General features: G+C 34.1%; 1 protein-coding gene across 5 annotated transcripts in view; it reads right to left on the reverse strand.

The window, feature by feature from the left end:
• The window catches only part of FSTL5 (follistatin like 5), a 688,483-nt gene that overhangs the window by 91,569 nt on the left and 574,617 nt on the right, over positions 1-22,297 (reverse strand). For 3 of the 5 annotated variants that reach the window (XM_059066275.2, XM_059066274.2, XM_067035458.1), the window contains one exon: positions 5,062-5,088. The exons of the other annotated variants lie outside the window; for them this stretch is intronic. In XM_059066275.2, the coding sequence (XP_058922258.1) occupies positions 5,062-5,088 (27 nt within the window). The remainder of the gene's footprint in view (positions 1-5,061; positions 5,089-22,297) is intronic. 5 annotated transcript variants of the gene reach the window in all.

The raw sequence follows: 22,297 nt of genomic DNA on the forward strand, positions 1-22,297 counted from the left end.
TGCAGTTTATTACAAAAGCTCTTGACTTCAGTAAAAGCTTTACCACTCTAGTCACGGTAAAGATTAGGAGTATGTGCTGTTTTGTCTTTTTTCATCCCCTGTGCAGACAGACACAGGTACTCTGTCTTCTCCAGGTCGATTGTTAATCTAACAAAGTATAGTAGCACAAAAAAAGTGATCCATAATTTGTTTTTTCTTTGTGAGCTCTTCTTCTTTGCTTTTCTTTCTATACAGAGAGGACATGGCAAGAATTACTTGCAATCTCATAAGAGAGAAGTATTTCCCAGAGGGTTTTTCAACCAAAACTGCACCTTTAAATACATGAGATGGACTGAGAAAAAAAATGTATGTAATTCACATTCCTGTCTCAATCCTTTGAGGATTTCTACTCAAGAACAATAGTGTATCATGATAATATAGTTACATTATGTATTATAAATTACATATATATTCCATAGTTTATATCAAGAATAATATTTGGTTGATGTGTGATTATTGGATGAATCTTTAAGCCAATAACAAAAATATTTTGGGCTGATGTTTGCCTTCCTCTGACTTAAACCGCCATTACTTTAGCATTTAAATTATGATCAATGGCAAATTATAATCCCACAAAGCACTGATTTGGTAACCAATCAAAGATAATTCAATGTTTGATGTTAAAGACCTTTATTAGTTGATATTATATCATTCTTTTCCCTTTCAAGTGATCCTTAACTTACTCATATTTTTAATATAGAAGAAATCTTTTTCTTTTAGCTAAAGAAAAATATAGGCAAGAATAGATGGTCTATATTGCATCTCTCACCTGGAATAACTCAGCAGGGAGGGAGTTTTGTTTCATGAATGTTCCCACTTTTGTATCTCTGTCTTTGGAGTTAAAATCCTTCGCACACACACAGCAATACCAAACCACCACACCTCAATGAGATTTCTATGTGTTCAAATAAAATTAGACTGACTTCCTCTCTCATTCTTCTAGCAGATATTCTGGAAGTGACTGTGTTAAGCTCTTTATTAGCCACTATTGATCCAGGAAAGTGGGTACTGTCTGAACATTAAATATATTGGTCAGAGTCATATTATCTAAAACCCGTCCTTTTAAGTCAGAATTCAATTTCCTGAACTTCCAAAGATATGCTGAAAAACTTGAATGCAAATTTACGTGATTCATTTCACATTTCATAATTAACATAGCAAAGGTTATAACATAATAGAGTATTTGCTTGCTATGTAGTTAATATAAGGTGAAATCAGTATAATTATATATGTACACATGTATATGTGTGTATACATATATGCATATGTGTGTGTATACAAATATATCTGAAAGTGGTTATCTCTTGTCAGATTCATTTTTGATTTGAAAACAGGTTTATGAGATAATCTGAAGCACTAAAATGTTGACATTTGTTTTCATCAGAGAAAGTAGGGAACTTGCAAATGAAAATATTGACAGCTTTCATCACTTTGGCGATGGCATTGCAGCCAGCCATTAGAAGGCGTGGTCTCTGCCTCACCCAATTATATGACTTACTAAGTCTCATGAATTTAGAAGCCTTACCCTCTGAAAACTCTCCTTTTTCATTTTCAGTATTTCACCAATATTATTGTGAGACAGTAATCTGGTCGTGAGAACCTTAGCAATTTTTTTTCTCTAAAAATAATTATACAGGAGGCTCAAGTAGCTCATTAAGCAGGCGTGCATGCTCCTATATTTCCAATGCTCCCCTGCAGCATATAATGCTCTGGACAACGAAATGTGAAAAATCTCAGGCTAAAGGAGTTAAGAGCTGACCTGCTTCCCATTATTCTTTTTTCCCCACTTTGGTGATATTATAGTTCACAAAGCTAATCAGATGATGTAACATGTAAACTTTTTTGCAAGATTTCACTGTAATGTCTACTTGTCCCTGGTGTTGGTTGGTGTTAATTAGCCCAACTAATATAGAAATTTATTTGAACCATTTCTATACCATATTTATGTGTGAATAGATTCACAAATATTTACAAAGAATAGAAGAGACAATTTTTACAAATATGGAAAATATCAACATACATGTTTTTGCTTTCAAATCTTTGGATGTCACATCAAGCCAGTATTTCCCAAAGTAGCTTCAGTTAAATATTGATTCTGTAGGTATTCATCAAAATAATTTCATGTTATAATAAATTTAGAAAATTCTGTGTCATATAATGAACCACCCAACATCTCTCCTGAAATTAGTATATTTAAAAGTTCAGCTTAATCCTGCAGTGAATAAAATGCTTTAAGTTCCTTTAATTCAATGCTTACACAAATGTTTATTATTGTTAGACCTCATAACATATACTCAAACTGTTGTCTACTAAATAAATACTAGGAAATACTTTATTAGATCATATTTGAGAACAAGATCATAAAAAATATTGTAGAAGAGACCCAATCCTACTGAACCTTTTAATATGTATTTTGAAATCATATAGGTAGTAAAATTAGTTGACAATAAGAATGATTTAGCCTTTAATTTACTAGATTGAAAACGTCTTTAGAGAAGATACTAGTTCTTATTTTTATATATCCAGTGCTTTCAAAGTGTTCTACCTACAGTAGGCTCTTTAAAATATTTGTCAGTAAATGAGTGAGATACTTCTTCTCTTTGAAAACATTGTATTTTTACACTCCTGCTAACTTGAATCACGGCTAGAAAAGAACTGAAAGGTGAACTCAGAAACAAGAGGACACTGTTTCACACTTAAATATCCGTGTGATTAATAAGATAATGTACACGAAATTCAGTAAAGTTGATTTAGCTCACAAAGTCCTGGATAAGCCAGATTCTGATGTATACATTTGAAAATAATTTTTCAGTTAAACAAAATTTTATAGATGTTACACTTGCATGTAAGTTATATGACATTATGAGAGGTATTATCATTTTAAACTCTCTTTCCATTATTATTCATCTAAAAATGCTTGAAATTCTTCAATGGGTTCTCCCTGAGATAAATTTCTCTTGGCCATGGTAAGAAGACAAGCATACAAATAGAAAGCACTGCTAGACTGGAAATAAAAATGGACCACAGAAAAATGTTGTTCATATTAGTTATTATTCTATCTTTTAAAAACAGAGGTAGAAAATTGCTTTGGAAACTTTCTTTATTATTTTAATTATTTTTTATGAAATAATAGTACACACAGTTCGGGTTCAGTGATTCCTCAAGCTGGTCTATTATCTCTGGCCACCATTATTATTACATACAATCGTTTCTAATTGTAATGCCTTGCCAATAACAGTGGCATTATAAAAAGTAATTTACAGATTCCTATGAGTCTGAGTCAAGTATATTATTTTCTCAATGTATTATTTTAAATCTTTTTATTTCAAAAAACAAAGTGCTCTGATGGTAACTGTACATGAAATAAAATATTTAAAAACTTCCCCCCAAAACATTTCTTGTATACGTTTTAAAATTATCTGCAAAATGTACTAAATAGCTATGACTTCTCAAGCAATTATTCTGTGTCAAAGTCATGAAGAGTAAGTACCTCACTGATTGATGGAGAATAATTATTGAGAACATACATCTTCAAAGACTAACAGAAGAAAAATTTAAATAAATAAAAATTATTTCATATAATGAATCTCAGTGTGATTTTAATTAATCTGCAGGTCTCCTATACTTTTAAGGGTAGTCTGAAGAATATTATTATTACATATCAATGAGTATTATAAACTAATAATGTTAATGACTGTTATCAAGGTCAAATTATAAGGAAGAGTTGTTTCACATATTTTAAGGAGATATACATATCACAAATTTGCAAGGTGAGTCCCAAACTGTATTTCAAGCATTGCTTTAGAAAAGTCTGGCTCAGAGGTAAAATGGCTCATTCAAGTTTTCCCAGCAATTAGCCAGCAAAGCTAGATCTGTGGTACCCAGAGAAATATTTGTTTAATCTCAAGAAGGAAGAGAGTATAAAGAAATGTCTAACGCATATGTTAATCATGTCATATCTGTTTCAGTAATGATAGCACTTGTACGTTCAAATGTGAAATATCCAAGAAGAATAAAATGAGAAGGTAAAGTTACACTGGAACCTCTTTAGTAAACTGGAGTCTAAAGGAGCCTTTACAAAAGATTTGAGGAGCAAGAAATACCAAGGACAAAAAAAAATTAAAGTGCTATGCTCATCTTTTGCTAATTTTAATGGATCTAATATCCTAAGATACTTGGTACAGTATCTAGCACATTATAAGGGCTCAATAAAGGTGTTCTGGTTACTGATATTGTTATTATTCTGCTTCAATAATTTTAGGAAGCTATAACCGGGGAAGAGAAAGTTTTTCTAGGATGGATCCTGAAGGCAGTTATTTTGGCCATTGCTTACCAGGAGTGTAATGATAACTCATCAATAATTTTCTCCTAAGAATTTAACTAAAGCACTTGGGTTATTTGAATACCTGGGCAAACACATCCCTCTTGGCCTTTGTGACGAATTAAGAAAAACCAAGACAATAATAAATGACCGTGGATGGCATTTGAGTGCAGACTATATTTAAGGAGTGGATAAAACAACTCTATTGAGAATTAACAACTACCCTTATTTCTGAGATGAGGAATTTGTGACATAAAAAAGCCCGAGGTTACATAGCAGTGCAGACTGTATTTGAATCCATGTCCTTCAAGTTTATAAACCATTTTCTTAAATAATTTATTACAGTCCCTTCATAAGGCAATAGTTTTTATAATTTTTCTTTTTCTAATCTAAATCACGGTTTATTACATAAATTATGTTTAAGCTTGCTTTCATTTATTTGACTAATTTTATACTCTTAAAAGCATTTCCATATATTGTAATATAACTTCCTGATGATATATCAAAAATAAATCAAGCTGATGAGGAGTTATAAATATGTTTGATGGTAGCAGGTTTACAGAAGAATATTGATTTATGATCAAATAAAAATATTGAGTCAAAAGAAAAATGAATAAGGCAATTACTAGAACCGAGAGTCAATACATCTAAAAGTTAAGCAAAATAATCACAATAATATAAAAAATAATGGAATTTACTACCTTCTTCTCTCCATAATATGTTAGCTACTGCAGCATGTTTAAAAGAAAAAGAAGAAAAAGAAAAATGAGTAAAGAGTGATTCAATTACATTGTAATATAAATAACTATTAAAAAGGTCACAATCTCTAAGACAGAACATGCACATAAAAATAGAGAGGATGAACTCAACAATCTATACTAATAAAATGGTAAAATGCTGGGAGTATAATAATGTTCTATTCATGTCTTGAAATAGCCAATTCTTCTTTGGAATAAAGATTTTTTTAATAAACAAAAAAATTTTATGTATCACTGAAAATAATGGGATATTTAAGTTAATTTTAATAAAATATATCTTTAGAACACACATTAATAAAGACTATTTATTTGACAGCTTAGTTAAAAGTTACTAATTGAAACAGTTATAATTTTAGAATTCTCATTAATTATAAGTAATGCTTCAACATAATATGCAATATCCCTGATCAAGAAGAGTTCTTCTAAATACAGGATTTTGAACGCAGAAATAGCCTATTTTTAAGTAGTATACGCTTTCACTTTTTAAGCCAACATAATAAAATATATCTAAATATATATTGTTTATTTCAATGCATAATAATGCTTCATATTGAATTATTCCTGGACAATAGGTTTATTAAATACTGTATAGGGACTAAATCAACATAAATTTAAAATATTAAGACAGAAATAAAGAAAAATACCAATTAAAAATATTCTCAACAAAATGCCTGATTCCCTTACTAATCCAAATTTATCTAATTCTATATAATTTCTCTTGTTTTGAAGGACAGTTGATTTACAAGTCTATTAGTTTCAGGTGTACTTATGTACGTTCAAAGCAGGATAATACTGGCGAAAAGAAAATGTAACTGAAGGAACAGCTCATCCACATCTAGTTACTTACTGCATATGTTAACCATATGAATTAAAGGTAATCACTTTTTAAAAACTAAACCCTGATCGTCAGTGCAGCAGAGCCAAGTCTGGAATCTAGCGCTCCTAGCTGGAGGGTGGAGGTCCAAGTCATGCAGTTTTCAGCACCTACCTAGTATAAGAAAGACTTTTTGGTAGAGTAAGCGTTTTTTTTGAAATTCTTGGCATTTTTAATGCTTTGGGAATATTTATTCAAATATGCATTCATGGTACTTGCATCCCTTCAGCACATTTTGTGCTGCTGCTCTTGTTGCCTATGGTGTGCTTGGAATGAATACGAAAAAGGGCAGATCCTAGTCACAAGGAGAGAACACGGACCTGAGGAAGGAGAGAACCATGCTAAAAATGATTATAAGCATATGATAAGTGCAGTTAAAGAAACAAATATCAGGTTCGGTGTCAAGGGTCAGGACGGGCTAGTCACCTCCAAGGGGCAGAAGCCGGGCAGTGGAGGGACCGCTTCACTAGGCTGCTGACGCTCGAACAAGATAATGCCACCCAAGCTTACAAGGCGATGGCGGGTGCAGGAGGCATGAGATGTTCGAGGTGCATCAGCGGGACACGTTATAACGCAGTCAGCGAAATTGAAGTAATTGGATATATTTGGAGGGCAAAGCTGATAGAAGATACAGCTGGAGAATTTGACCCTGACAAGGTCAAGAAAGCCTTTTATATTACATGGTACCCAGGAGATTAAATCTTCTTCTGTAGGCTCAGGAAAGATGGAGCCATGATTAGACTAATTTTATTTTTCCGGCTTATAAACAAAGGTAAGTAGACCTATGTTTCCTCATATCTCCACCAATGGAATACGGTGTGCCAATCGTATGCCAGGCATTGTATTCAGCGCTACCATACACAGAATAAAACAGACCCAGGCTCTGTGCTAATCGAGTTTATACACTAGTTGAGAGGAAAAAAACAAAAACAAAAACAAACTGGATTCAAATCATGTAATTTCAAAATTACAAATTTAATATGTTATGAAAGAAAGGCACACGGTAATGTGAATGCTTTTTTTTTTTTTTTTTTTGCATTACGCGGGCCTCTCACTGTTGTGGCCTCTCCCGTTGCGGGGCACAGGCTCCGGACGCGCAGGCGCAGCAGCCACGGCTCACGGGCCCAGCCGCCCCACGGCACGTGGGATCTTCCCGGACCGGGGCACGAACCCGCGTCCCCTGCATCGGCAGGCGGACTCTCAACCACTGCGCCACCAGGGAAGCCCAATGTGAATGCTTTTAATGAGTGGATTAGGCATGATCAGTGAAACTGGGGGAAACGTCCTTAATGGTGATGGTGAAGGTGAAGTCTGAAACATGAGGAACCCAGGGAGGGTTGTAGGAATCAGACTCCCAGACATAGGAAAAGCATGTACAAACCCTAGTGGGTATGTTAAAGCACTGCTATTTTATTATTATTCCTATTATTTTGTCCTGTCACTTGTGGGATCTTAGCTCCCTGACCAGGGATTGAACCCGGGCCCTCAGAATTGAGAGCACAGAGTCCTAACCACCGGGCCTCCAGGGAATTAGCAAGCACTGCTATTTTAAAGGACAAACGACAGGTATTTTTAACGCATGCAATCATTTATGAGAAAATACCAAAAATACACGGTTTGTAATATTAATACCAGATAAGGTAAAATTCAAAGCACAATATAATGAATTTAAAATTATATAAACTAAAAACATAGTATTAAAATATGAAGCAAAATTATTAGGACTAGATACAAAATTTATAAACCAACCATCATATTCTGCTTCTTTAACTCATCACCTTCGGTATTTGAAAAATGAAGGGAAAAAACACAAAGTTCAATAATACAGTTATTATGACTAAATTAGTGTTTTCATAATGAATGTTCTGTGATAAAAACAGGAAGTGTTTTCAAGTTTTCTTGAAAGATAATCAAGAGTAGTCACAAAGTAACTGGAAAATAGAAAGTCTTTCTGTATTCTGTAGGTATATTCCAATAATCATAAATTGTTGACATTTTCTGACAACAATAAAGCAAATATGAAAACGTATTACAAGTATTTAAACCCACTAAATTCTTCAACAAATTAAATATTTAAAAAATCAAATATAATCATAATTCATATAAAACAACAAAAATGCAAAAATAAAACTCAATATGTGGATCCAAAGACTTTTGGCCAAAAGATAATGCATAGGCTTAATTAATGCATCACTGAACAAATATGAGGGAGGGAGAGAGAGAGAGAGAGAAAAAGTAGAAAGAGGAGGAGATGGGAAGTCGGGAAAGAGAGAAGAAAGAAGAAATGTTTGTAGCTATGATAATTTTTAATTAATGTAGAATCTTTTGGTAATAAATTTGATAATCTCTATATCATAAAAATTCCAAGGAACTATAAATATCCAAACTGAACATAAAGAAGAAATTTGGAAAAAAAATAACCATGGTGCTAATTAAACCACATTCAAAACTAGTTTCTTCCCAAGATGCTCTTAGAGTCTAAGGCTTACATAAAAAGTACTTACTTTCAAGAATTATATAATTCCAGCTGTATTCAGTGTTGCTAGAATATAGATCAAAATGGAAATGTTCCCATTCATTTTGTAAAGTCAGCAAAAGGGATGCCAGTAAGTGATAATAATAGCAAAGCAAAGAGAATTACAGGATACTTTCACTAATGACAAAAATGACAAATAAAATGCAAGTGAAATTCACCAGGATATTAAAAGTTTGATCATAGACAGGAATCCTCTTGGAATGGAAAAAGGATTTGGTAGAAATTTAGTTAAGAAATCAATTCATCTGACATAATATATTAGAATATCAAATGAGAATGACAAACATAATTTAAACTTAAAAACATAATCTGATGAAATGTATCACATATTACTAAGTGTAACATACTCTTAGTAACCTGGCAAACTAAGAGTAGAGGCATATTTTATATTAATATAAATGTGTTTCTTAAATGTTAAAGATTAACTAGAAATTTATTTTGACAAACCAAACACTTTATGAAGCCCCAAAACAAATATAAATTATATAAGCACTGTCAACTTGTAAATAAAATAATCAAAATTTGAAGCTAAAATGAGTCACAAAGGTTAAATTAAAATGATCCATAAAAATGGCAAGAGAATTCAGTTAGGTGACAAGACATAAGATAAATACCCCAAATTCTATATTCTTATGTAAGAATTAGAAGACACAATAGAAGATTTCATTTACAATAGCCTCAAAGTGTAATATATTAATGATTTACTAAAATATAAAAAATACAGCAAATCAAGTGTAACATTCACTAAAAATACACTAGATGGGACACTATATTATCCCTAGATCAAGAGAATAAATCTTATAAAGATAAAATTTATTCTGAAAATACTTAATTTTAAAATGTCATGTACTGTTATTGTCTGTTTAGAACGTGTTTTATATATTTATTGTACAAAGTCAGAATGTGCATTACATTAAAAAAATACTTTGAATTCAATTACACACGTAAAATAACCAAGTCTATTTTCCTTATATGACTTGTATAATGACTTTTCATTATTTTTCTAATTTTTACGTAAATGTGTACATGAAAGGGGGAGTTTCTGACACAATATATAAATATGTGACAGATAAAAATTCATTTATTATAACCTGGCTAGTCTAATCTTAATCACTGTGCACTATTCCATCATATGTATTTCTACTTTTTAAAAATACAATTGTTCATTGTTTGTCAACTTAAACCTAGTACCTAAATCAAAGACTAGTATAAGTGATAGGGACTCAGTAAATATTTTTGGTTGATCAGTCATATAGATGTATGCATGTATACGTACGTGTATGTGTGTGTGTGCACTGCAATGACCCTCTTTCTAGCTACTTAGCTGCATTAGCATACAGCTCTACAAGACGTCTGGCTGTGTTTAAAGCCATTGACACCTGTTGCCAGGTCGATTTCCAAAAGGTTGCTGTCAGCACCACCAGCTGTCCATCCCACCACACTCAAGGTGTACTATTAATGTGTATGTGTGTATGAGCATGCATGTGTGTGCAAGCTTACCAAGTGTGAATAAATATTATCTCTTACATATATTAGTTTGCTTTTAAATTATATCGACTCTGCTTGCACATATATAAATAAAACTTTCCTCTATTTATATCCTTAATCACTTATCTATTGGGATGTAACTTTGATAATTTTTACATTTTTAATAGCTGCTTATAGATTAGAATAACTCTATTTTGTCACATTAATTTATTCTTCATAAAATATAAACAGCAACCTATCATAAATGCAGGCTCACTCATTTGCTTAAAAACATAATGCATGTATCTGTGTTTGTGTGTGTGTGTGTGTGTGTGTGTGTGTGTGTGTGTGTAAGCTCAAAATCTTTAGCATAGCACATGTGGTCTCCCATGATATGCCTGTGTCATCCTAAAGTCACGTTCCAAACATCAAGTCATTTTGCATCTCTTCATTGTTACACAAGTATTACATTTGCATGAATAACCTCACCAAAATTCTTCACCTAACTTGACCTTAACTGTCCTTTAAGATCCAACTTCGCTTTTATCTATAGTTAGCCTGTCTGGAACCAGGCGCTGGGTTAAATGACTCTTTTTCTCTACATATGGGATCCTGTGAAACATCTGTGGCCTTCCATAATGTACCATACCTACATTATTTGTCCTGAAATCTTTCATTTATAATTAGATAATGGAAACCTCAAAGTTACAGACCTCCGGTATTCAATACTTATCCACAACTTAACTGAAATGTAAATTTCTTTTTGAAGATAACATATGTCTTATAATGAAAATGTGGTTCAATGGAACAGATGCGTAGACACCAGGGAGTTTTATTAATGGTCTTTTCGTAAATTGCTTTATTTTGTAAATTAGGGACTTGCAATTATATTCAAATGATGGATGCTATATTAAGTATGCTGCCTCTATGAGAAAACACATGTGGAGGGTGAATATTACATAATCAAAAGCAGTTACATAGTTAACTATGGAGCAGCATGCTATAGCACTGAACAGCTATTTTCCTCAGCTACTCATGTGTAAATTGCTTGGCCTTTCAACTAGATAAGTTTTTTGCTCATCCTTGCCTTTGTCTGAAAGTGTAAGGTTGGCAACAGTGCACAACATTTTTTGATAAGCTACATTTATGTAAGTGTAACATTTTAGCTAGATGTCTTATTGACTCTTTCTCCATTTGGACTTTAAAAATTGACTTAATTCAGAAGGCAAATGAAAAAGGGCAATGGCAAAAGAAAATATAGATAAAAATTTTATGTATCTGAAAAAAACGTGTGGTTAGTGTCATGGTAGTTGAAATTTCTTTGAATGTACATATGGAGAAGGAAATGAGACATTAAAACATACTATTTTGGGGATGGAAACTATATAAGATATGCCAAATACACTGCCTGCCATATGTCAAATTCAAAGCCACTTTTAAGTGAAACTGTCACTCTTTTAGCACTGACTTAAGACGATTCTCCCAGGACTAGATTCCCAACCTAGTGTCTAGAATTAGCTGATTAGGCTATAGTGCCAAGCTTACATTAAAGCATACAACCTGAAACTGGCCATGACTCCATGGTTTTAAATTCTATGAAGTGATGACATAGGATAATAATATTCTTTTGGGTGTGTAATTTGAATCAAGAACTCATGTTAGAAAGCCAAGAGTACAGAGAACTGGAATTGTAAGAATGCATAGCAAAAGGCACCATGACATAGAATTAGGGCTGTGATAATTTGTGATCATGCAGATCAGGATTCAATTAGATGTGAACAGGAGGAAGACCTATGCAACACATGGGAGAAGCAAGAGTCTCAGCTGTTGTCTGACTGTGTAAAGTTGGTTTCTGTGTTCTGAATGCAGATACATCTCTGACTGCTTCACATTGCCAGTTCAACATTCACATCCATTTTAAAATAATCTATACTTAACCAATGAGAGAGAGTCTACTCCTGGTAACAAAGTGAGTCAGATTGAAACCAAGACAATGTAAAAATTATTCCCATGTCAAGAGGTAAAACTGTCATTATACACAGGTGATGTGATAATATATATAGAAAAACCGAACACTCCACACAAAATACTAGAACTGATAACTGAATTCAACAAGGTAGCAGGATACAAGACCAACATACAGAAATCGGTTTCATTTCTTTACACTAACAATGAAGTATCAGAAAGAGAATATAAACAAACAATCCCTTTTACAATCACATCAAAAAAACCCAAAATAATTAGGAATGAACCTCACCAAGGAGGTGAAAGACTTATATGCTGAGAACTATAAAAACAGATAAAGGGAATTGAAGATGATTTAAAGAAATGGAAAGATAATCAGTGCTCTTGGATTGGAAGAATTAATATTGTTAAAATGGCCATATTACACAAAGCAATCGACAGATGTAATGCAATACCTATTAAAAAAAAACTATGACATATTTCACAGGACTAGAACAAATACTCCTAAAATGTATATGGAACACTAAAAGACCCAGAATTGCCAAAGCAATCGTGAGCAAAAAGAACAAAGCTGGACGCGTAACCCTCCTAGACTTCAGACAATACTACAAAGCTACAGTAATCAAAACAGCATGGTGCTGGCACAAAAACAGACATACAGATGAATGGAAGAGAATAAAGAGTCCAGAAATAAACTTACACACCTATGGACAATTAATCTTCGACAAAGGAGGCAAAAATATACAATGGAGAAAAGACAGTGTCTTCAGCAAGTGGTGTTGGGAAAGTTGGACAGCCAAATGTAAATCACCGAGGTTAGAACACACCTTCACACTATACATGAAAATAAACTCAAAATGGCTTCGAGACTTAAATATAAGACAAGACACCATAAAACCCCTAACAGAAAACATAGGCAAATCATTCCCCAACATAAATCATAATAATGCTTTCTTAGGTCCATCCCCAAAGCAATAGAAATAAAAGCAAAAATAAACAAATGGACCTAATCAAACTTATAAGCTTTGCACAGCAAAGGAAACCACAAAATGAAAAGACAGCTTATGGACTGGGAGAAAATATTTGCAAATGATGCAACCATCAAAGGCTTAATTTGCAGACTATAACAACAGCTCCTATAACACAATAACAAAAAAACAAACAAGCCAATCAAAAAAATGAACAGAAGACCTAAATAGATATGTCTCCAAAGAAGACATACAGATGGCCAATAGGCACATGAAAAGATATTCATCAACACTAAATATTAGAGAAATGCAAATCAAAGCAACAATGCAGTACCACCTCACACCAGTCAGAATAGCTATCTTTTAAAAATCTACAAATAATAAGTGTTGGAGAGGGTTTAGAGAAAAAGGAACCCTCTTACACCGTTGGTGGGTTTGTAAATTGTTGAAGCCACTATAGAAAACAGTATGGAGGTTCCTCAAAAAACTAAAAATAGAGTTGCCATATGATCCAGCCATCCCACTCCTGTGCATACACCCAGACAAAACTATAATTTGAAAAGATACATGCATCCCTATGTTCATAACAGCACTATTTACAATAGCTAAGACATGGAAACAGTTATATATATATATATATATATATATATATATATGTATATATATATATATATATATATATATAACTGAGTCACTTTGCTGTACAGCAGACATTCAACACAAGATTGTAAATCAACTATACTTCAATAATTTTTTTAAAGAATTATTCCCATGTCAAAGATTTAAGCCATCACATGAAACAAATGAAAATGGTACCCATCTTTCCTTCCAATGCCAAACCAAGTAAGCACAGTGTCTGCAGTGGTTATAACATGATGAGTAAGAAAGTATCTCAAATTCAGTGGCTTAAAACAACAAAAAGCATTTATGTCTTTATGGAGGTTTTTTGGCCAGAGGGGGCGCTCTGGCTTCGGGTTTCTCATGAGGCTTCAGTCATCTGCAAGCTTGACTTGGGCTGGAAGATCCGCTTCCATGCAGGTTCACTTGAATGGCTGGGAATTTGGCAGGAGCTGTTGGCAGGAGGTCTCAGTTTACTCCTGGGACTCACCCCAAGGCTGCTTAAGTGTCCCCCTATGCTGGAAGTTGGCTTTCTCCATAATAAGTGATCCAAGAGAGCAAGGCAGAGCCATAATGCCCTTCATGAACTGTGTTCAAAAGCCATACACCTTCCCCTGTACCCTACTTTATTTATGATAGAGACCTGATCTGTTTCAATGTGGGAAGAGACTACAAGGGTGAGTGAAACAGAAGAGGAGGAACATTAGGACCATGTTGGACACCACACAGTGTTAGTGTAACAGACTGGTTTACTAAGCAAACATCGAGAAAATCTAACTTCCTCTTAGCCAGATCGCCAAGACCTAAGCTTCTCTTAATAGAGAAATTCTAAGCCTACTACTGTCAGGAAGCGACTCGATTTTGAGAATTCTTCACACAAATGACTGGCTGTGGTCTTTACATGATAAACAATAAACAGTGACATCATTAAACAACTGTGGGTAATTAGCTGCAGATATATAAGAGAACTTTGCCTTCTAATTCACTTACACACCCTGCTATTTTAGGTAGATGGCAAGCAAAGTTACTTCCTCTTTTGCTTTGACTTCCTCATCTAGAAAATACACCACATGGTGAATTAGAGAATTTGAAAAATAAAATGATTATAACACATTTTAAGTAGTACATGGAACATAATGTTATATATATATGTATATATATATATATATATATCCTAAGTAGAACTTAAGATCATCATACCCATAGAAATTAAATTAATAGACAGGTAGCCAAAAAAAAAAAATTGCAAAAAAGTATATTCTAACCTATCATTAGGGCTACCAGAGGATTCTCTTTATTATCATTTGAGAGAACAAAATTATTAGAAATATAGACGACTACTTGGATTTTAATTAGCATATGTGCAAAGAAATAATTAAAGATGGTAGACTTTAAAGCTGTAGCAATGAATATCAGTTTTTATAAAAGGGTATTATTTCTAGCAATTTTTATCTCTCTCATATTCTGAACTCCCCACTATTTAATATGTATTCAAATATACATATTTAATTATTTATATTACATACAATGTTAACATATAGATCTAATTATATTTAATCATGGTATAAAACAAAAGATATTCATTCTCTGAAGGAAACTGGCTACATTAAAAAGTTATTTATCATTAAGATAAGTGAAGATTTTTAGATCAATATTTTGAGAGGGAAATTACACATTACAATTACAATCCACAAATGCATTAAATATCATGATATTTAAGGCATTCTGGTTAAATATATAGTTTATGATTTGGTTACATTTGCTTATCTCTAAAGACGTTATAAAACAGGGCAATGAAAGTCATCAGACCCCTTAACAGCATAATCACTGAAATAGGCCATAACTTCAGCATTGGAAATTTCTAGTCATCACAAGATTTAAAAATATATTGGACTTTACACTGCCTGAGAAAGTGTGCATGTAGAAGATGACATAATGTCTCATAAAACAAGCTGATTATAAGTTAACAGAGGTTAACTTCTTCTTGGAACAGATTGCTAAAGAAATTGCATGACATAGAACAGAAAATCAGGCAGTATGAAGATTTTATGAGCATTCAACAAGCTAAAAATGTTCAGTTGCTTAGAACAGTGCCTAGCACGTGCACACACACACAAACACACTAGTGTATGTACACACACTACATATATGTTTATATACATAAGCGCACATGTATTTTTTTGAAAATGAATATGTATTTTTGCTAAACATACATATAAACATAACGTCATAGATAAGAACTTTATATTATGACTCAAAAATGAAGCAACTTGCAGCAGTAATATGGCTTATATATATTGTCTTGTAATGCAGAGAAATAGTATAACATTTGAGTGTACCCAGTGTGGAGGAACAGATATATACAAGCCCCTTCAGACATTCTTTCTCAAATATGAAAAGCCTTATCAGCAGGCCAATGGCAAGTTCCATAGTAAATTCAATTTGCTTTTTAAAATTGGTTCAAGTGTTTACATTGTGTTGATTAAAGTGAATTCCGTATTGCTTTTGATTTGCTTTTACACAATAGTTCCAGGCTCGGCACTGTTAAACAATAATGTGAAACCTGACATTCTCAATCTGTTAAATCCCCATCCTATAGCAATAAGGTCACGTATTGTTGGATTAAAAGGATAGCTAACCCTAGAACTGAAAGTTTCTTCCCCAAAGTACCTTAAATATGTCTTTGTTCTCATACAATTTTATGATAGAGAACCCAGATATGTGCTATATAGTAAGAATTTTGATGTAAAAATGTTAACTGGAGAATTACAAACTAGTAATGACATTCATAAAGGAATTTCAGCTCAGTCATGGAAGAACTTGTGATCTTAAATCACAAAATATCCTGATGGTCCCAGGATGAGTCAGCGGTACACAGCACACCCAACTTGTTCATTGAGTCATTTGTTGAATAGGATTAGGGCCAATTCAATGTTAGCCTGCTGTCTCTCTTACTATTTTTTCTGGGATAATTTTTCTTCTATCTGACATAATTCTGAAAGTAGTATTTACTCAAAAGACATTAGTCTCTGTTTTGCTAACATTAGTGGAAAGCAAATGGCAGGTCCTGCTTAAAATGACATCATAAGCTGTTAGGTTCTCAACTTTTCAGGGCATTGTCACTTACTACTCTGTTTTCCTAAAATTCTTGATGTATTCTAGTTATTAGGAATTTTAAAATATTTTTTTGATGCGGACCACTTTTTAAAGTCTTTATTGCATTTGTTACAATACTGCTTCTGCTTTATGTTTGGTTTTTTGGCTGCGAGGCCTGTGAGATCTTAGCTCTCCAACCAGGGATCAAACCCGCACCCCCTGCACTGGAAGATGAAGTCTTAACCACGGGACCACCAGGGAGGTCCCTAGTTATTATAATTTACCTACCTGTTTTAAAAATGTATTATTTAGATGAATGAAGTGAGACTCATGGTGTTTTAATTTGCAAATGATATGACCGATTAGGGATTAATATACAACATATAAAAATAGTTCATACAACTCAACATCAAAACAAACAAACAAAAAGCAACCGCATTAAAAAATGGGCAGAAGGGCTTCCCCGGTGGCGCAGTGGTTGAGAGTCTGCCTGCCGATGCAGGGGACGCGGGTTCGTGCCCCAGTCCGGGAGGATCCCACGTGCCGCGGAGCGGCTGGGGCCGTGAGCCGTGGCCGCTGAGCCTGCGTGTCCAGAGTCTGTGCTCCGCAGCAGGAGAGGCCGCAGCAGTGAGAGGCCCGTGTGCGTACCGCAAAAAAAAGAATTAAAAAATGGGCAGAAGAATTGAATAGATAATTTTCCAAAGAAGACATGCAGGTGGCCAACAGGCACATGAAAAGATGCTCAACATCTCTACTCATTAGGGAAATGCAAATCAAAACCACAGTGAGATATTAACTCACACTTTTCAGAAAGGCTATCATCAAAAGGAACAAAAATAGCAAATGTTGGCAAGGATGTGGAACAAAGGGAACCCTTGTGCACTGTTGGTGGGAATGTAAATTGGTGCAGCCACTCTGGAAAACTGTACAGAGATTTCTCAAAAAACTAAAAATAGAACTACAAAACAACCAAGCAATTCCACTCCCAGGTATATATCCAAGAAAAACAAAAAGGAATCGGAAAAGATACATTCACCCCAATGTTCATAGCACTATTGTTTACAGTTGCCAAGATATGAAAGCAACCTAAGTGTCCATCAACAGCTGGCTGGATGTGGTGTATATATACAATGGAATAGTACTCAGCCATAAAGAGAATGAAATTTTGCCATTTTCAGCAACTGATGGACTTGGAAGGCATTATGTTAAGTGAAATAAGTCAGACAGAGAAAGACAAATACTGTATGATGTCACGTATATGTGGAATCTAAAAAATACAACAAAATAGTGAATATAACCAAAAAGAAGCAGACTCACAGATACAGAGAACCAACTAGTCGTTACCAGTCGGGAGAGGCAACAGGGTTGGGGAAGTGGGAGGCACAAGCCATTGGGTGTAAGATGGGCTCAAGGGTGTATTGTACATCACAGGGCATGTAATCAATATTTTGTAATAACTATAAATGGAAAGTAACCTTAAAAATTGTTAATTTTTTAAATTTGAAAGTAAAAAAAAAGATTCAATAGTGTATTTAAAAAGGGATGACAATATAGTGAAACCAGAAAAATGTCTGAAGTCATACAGTTTTTTTTGTTTGTTTTTGTTTTTTCTATGCTTCTTATGTTGTCCCATTAAAACTCCTGGTCATAATACTACCTGATTTTAAATCTCTAATCCTTCAGGAGCCTACTCTGTGAGACATTGTCATTCCTGGTTTTAAATGCCTGAAGATGAGACTGAGAAACAAAATTCTTCCTCATCACGTTAGAAGGGAAAATTAAAACATGAAGAAGTGACGTCAGTGTCTAAAACCAGGTAAAGAAACCACCACTACACATTAAGGTTAGAAATTTGGAGTTACTGCCCATATTACTTTAACATGTATCGCCTTCTTAATTTGAAACCTTATTGCTAGTCCTGGGAGCTGTTACACTTCAAACTGTTACACTGGAGAAACAAATGGTGGAAAATCATAAAAGGAAGAAACTATTTTTTTAATTGGGGTATAGTCGCTTTACAACCTGAAACTAACACAATATTGTAAATCAACTATGCTTCAATTACAAACTATTTTTAAAAAGGAATAAACTATTCTGTTCTCCTCTAATTCTTTCCTCTCTCCCCTCCTTTCCCATCCCCACTCCCACACAACACAGAGTCTGTATGAGTAAGAGAGAACAATGCCAGACGCCCTTCTTCCTTCCATTGTCAGAACAACTGAAAAAAGGTCAGAACAAACAACAGTGACACTCCAGCAGCTGTAGTGACTGCAACAGAGTAAAAGAGAATGGGGTCAAAGATGCTCAGAGAGAAGTGACTGGAAGAGAAATAAAGTAGGCCAAGTAGCAGTAGTGTAGCCAGCTGTGCTGCGGGAGGTGTGAACACTGGCCCTGACACATGAGAGCGTTTTCAGTCGAAGCCTTCCGATACCGCAGGGACTCCACGCGTGCAACCTGTAATTATCGCTCACTCTTGAAAATAAGATGCTGTCAGGCATGACTTCCAGAATGTGATAAAAAATGGTTTCCCTATATATATGCGTTAGCATACGGTATTTGTTTTTCTCTTTCTGATTTACTTCACTCTGTGAAGTATAGCCACCTCACTACAAATAACAGACACGGGGAGGGGGAAGGGGAAGCTGGGATGAAGTGAGAGAGTGGCAGGGACATATATACACCACCAAATGTAAAACAGAGAGCTAGTGGGAAGCAGCCGCACAGCACAGGGAGATCAGCTCGGTGCTTTGTGACCACCTAGAGGGGTGGGATAGGGAGGGTGGGAGGGAGACGCAAGAGGGAGGAGACATGGGGACATATGTATACGTATAGCTGATTCACTTTGTTATACAGCAGGAACTAACACAACGTCATAAAGCATTTATACTCCAATAAGGATGTTTAAAAAAAAAATGGTTTCCCTCTTATATATGTATATATATTTTTTACTAACATTCCGTATGAAACTTACCTTTCCCACACTCTACGAGAAAGAACATCAAAGGAAAATGATCAGATTTGAATAAAACTCTGAAATGTTTGTTCCAAGGGCATTTTTTCCAACTTGAGCATACAATTTTTCTTGTGACTAGGAGATTCAAGAAGGGAATTTAGCTTCACAGGAGTAACAGACTATGTAAGATACAAGAGTAAACAAATCGCCAGTTGCGATACATGCTAATAAAGGTATAAGCAATTCCTAAGTAAATCTGAACCTCAAAATAGTTTGCTGTTAAAAACAAATATAAAATATTTAATCTGTAACACTTTCTTGAATAGTCCTATTCCTAGCATTTTTCACTTTTACCCATTTTTACCATTTACTTAATTTTTATCCATTGTTCAACATATTTAAGAAAAATTTAAAGCTAAAATTATTGAAGCAGAATAATAACAGTATCAGTAATCAGAAACATTTACTGAGCCCTTATTATGTGCTAGACATGGTATCAAGTATCTTAGAATACTGAAGCCATTAAAATTTTATTTCTACCAATATCTGTAATTGAGTTAATTTCTCTAATAATTTTTAAAAAGCAATTTGCTGTACAGTGGAAACTAACACAACATTGTAAAGCAACTGCACTCCAATAAAAATTAATTTTTAAAAAGCAAAATAGGGCTTGCCTGGTGGCACAGTGGTTGAGAGTCTGCCTGCCAATGCAGGGGACGCGGGGTTGTGCCCCAGTCCGGGAGGATCCCACGTGCTGCGGAGCGGCTGGGCCCGTGAGCCGTGGCTGCTGAGCCTGCGCGTCCGGAGCCTGTGCTCCGCAACGGGAGAGGCCACAGCGGTGAGAGACCCGCGTACAGAAAAAAAAAAAAAAAAAAAGCAAGCATGTGCTAAAAATGAGTCTAATCAAATAGTTTGGAGTAGAATAATAATGTTCTAAAAACAAATTAATGAGCAGAGTATCCACTTATTTATGTATCAAACAAAATATTTTCAGATTAGTTTCTGTAGCCAGAATTGTGTCCTGGCCAATACTGTACCCATTGGTATGAAGTAACATTGCTCTGGGGTTACAAAAGCATAAAGTCGGCAGTAGGTTCTCTCTTATCTATTATTAAAATAGAATCTTTTCAGTGTTAGCTTTGCTCTAATTAATGGATACAAATTAATAGGCACAAGCAGCCTAAGGCATAATTTTAGTCCTTGACTATTTTAATATTATTTATTAAAAATATTATATGAACATTTTCTTCTTAGAAGCTCAAATAGGCTGATAAATCAAGTAACACTATCTTTTGGGAAATGCCATTATGCAAAATAGTTTTCAAAAGATGAGTAGAGGAAGACGGTCCAACCTCATACTGAATGCTCAAATGGGATGTATCCAGCAGCACAAAACGTATTCTGCCTTGAGATTAAATAGTCAACATAAAAGACTGTTGGTCTTATATACCATGTTGGCAATTTGAATTTGGTTAATCCTGCTCAGGTTAAAAAAAAAAACCTAAAATATCGACTATATATTAATAATGAGATACGAAACAAAAAATGCTTATTGTGATATTTAACTAAACACTAGATAATGACTATGTAGAAAAGAATTTTTACCTTTGCAGAAATATAGCATGCAAATGACTCCTCATTTGACTTTTTCTATTCACAAAGTTCAACACCTCCCTTAATCTGGTTCTACCCAATAATTTATTCTCACTATGTATTGCAAATTCCCAGCAAATCTTTTTATGAGTATATTACACAAAGTTAATAAAACACACCATGTGGGTTCATGACTCTTCCTGAGTTGATATACTTTTAAGTCTCCAGCTGTAGAGGTATCGCTACAGCCACCAAATATTAGTTCAAGTGTCATCACCTCAATAAAGATTATGCAATGCAACTCCGTTGGAATTTGATGATTCTGTGGTTGCAATCCTATCCCACTTGGCTTGTATGTGTGTTACAACAATTATGTTATTCTACCATGTATTGTAGCCGCCCTTTACTTCTAACTGCATTAAATTATAGTCCTTCTGAAAGTACAGAGTTGTCTTATTCAGTGCTAGCCATATGCTAGCAGCATGTTTGTGTGTTTGTTCTTTCCTCAGTGAATATTTCATAGATGAAAACACAAATGAACAAACCTATTGTTCCCTGTAGATTTTTTGTTTGCCTTACAATGAAAACTCTTAACTTTATAAATTTTGTAAATATCCCTTTTCTAATAGACATTAGAAAACAAATAAAAAGTTTGGATTAATCTTGAAATAGTATTCACACACTTGGGAATGTAACAACTTCACACACATTTAAATTACATAAATTACAGCCATTGTAAAAAGTATTTAAATTAAGTTAGTTCAGTTACCATAGAAATACGATAGTAACTAAAAGACAAATAAAAAGGAAACTAAATTATAGCAAAATATTAAGTACATGGCAGGTTCTTCTTAAATAACTTCTGAATGTATGGCAATTCAATATTTCTCTAATACGTGTGATTGCTGGGTTCCAAGACATATGCAAATCCGAACAGAAAATGTTGAAGTACTTACCAAAGGGAGGTGAAACTGACACTGCTTCTAGCAGTGGATAATGAACCTATTTTTCCAAATCACATCAAGTCTTGGTGTTTTATAGTTTTTAAATTTTTGATATTCTGGTAGATGTAAAATGGCATTTCTCTGTGATTATAAAGTGTGTTTCCT

This window comes from Kogia breviceps, chromosome 6 (genome assembly GCF_026419965.1).
Source record: "Kogia breviceps isolate mKogBre1 chromosome 6, mKogBre1 haplotype 1, whole genome shotgun sequence".
NCBI lineage: Eukaryota > Metazoa > Chordata > Mammalia > Artiodactyla > Physeteridae > Kogia > Kogia breviceps.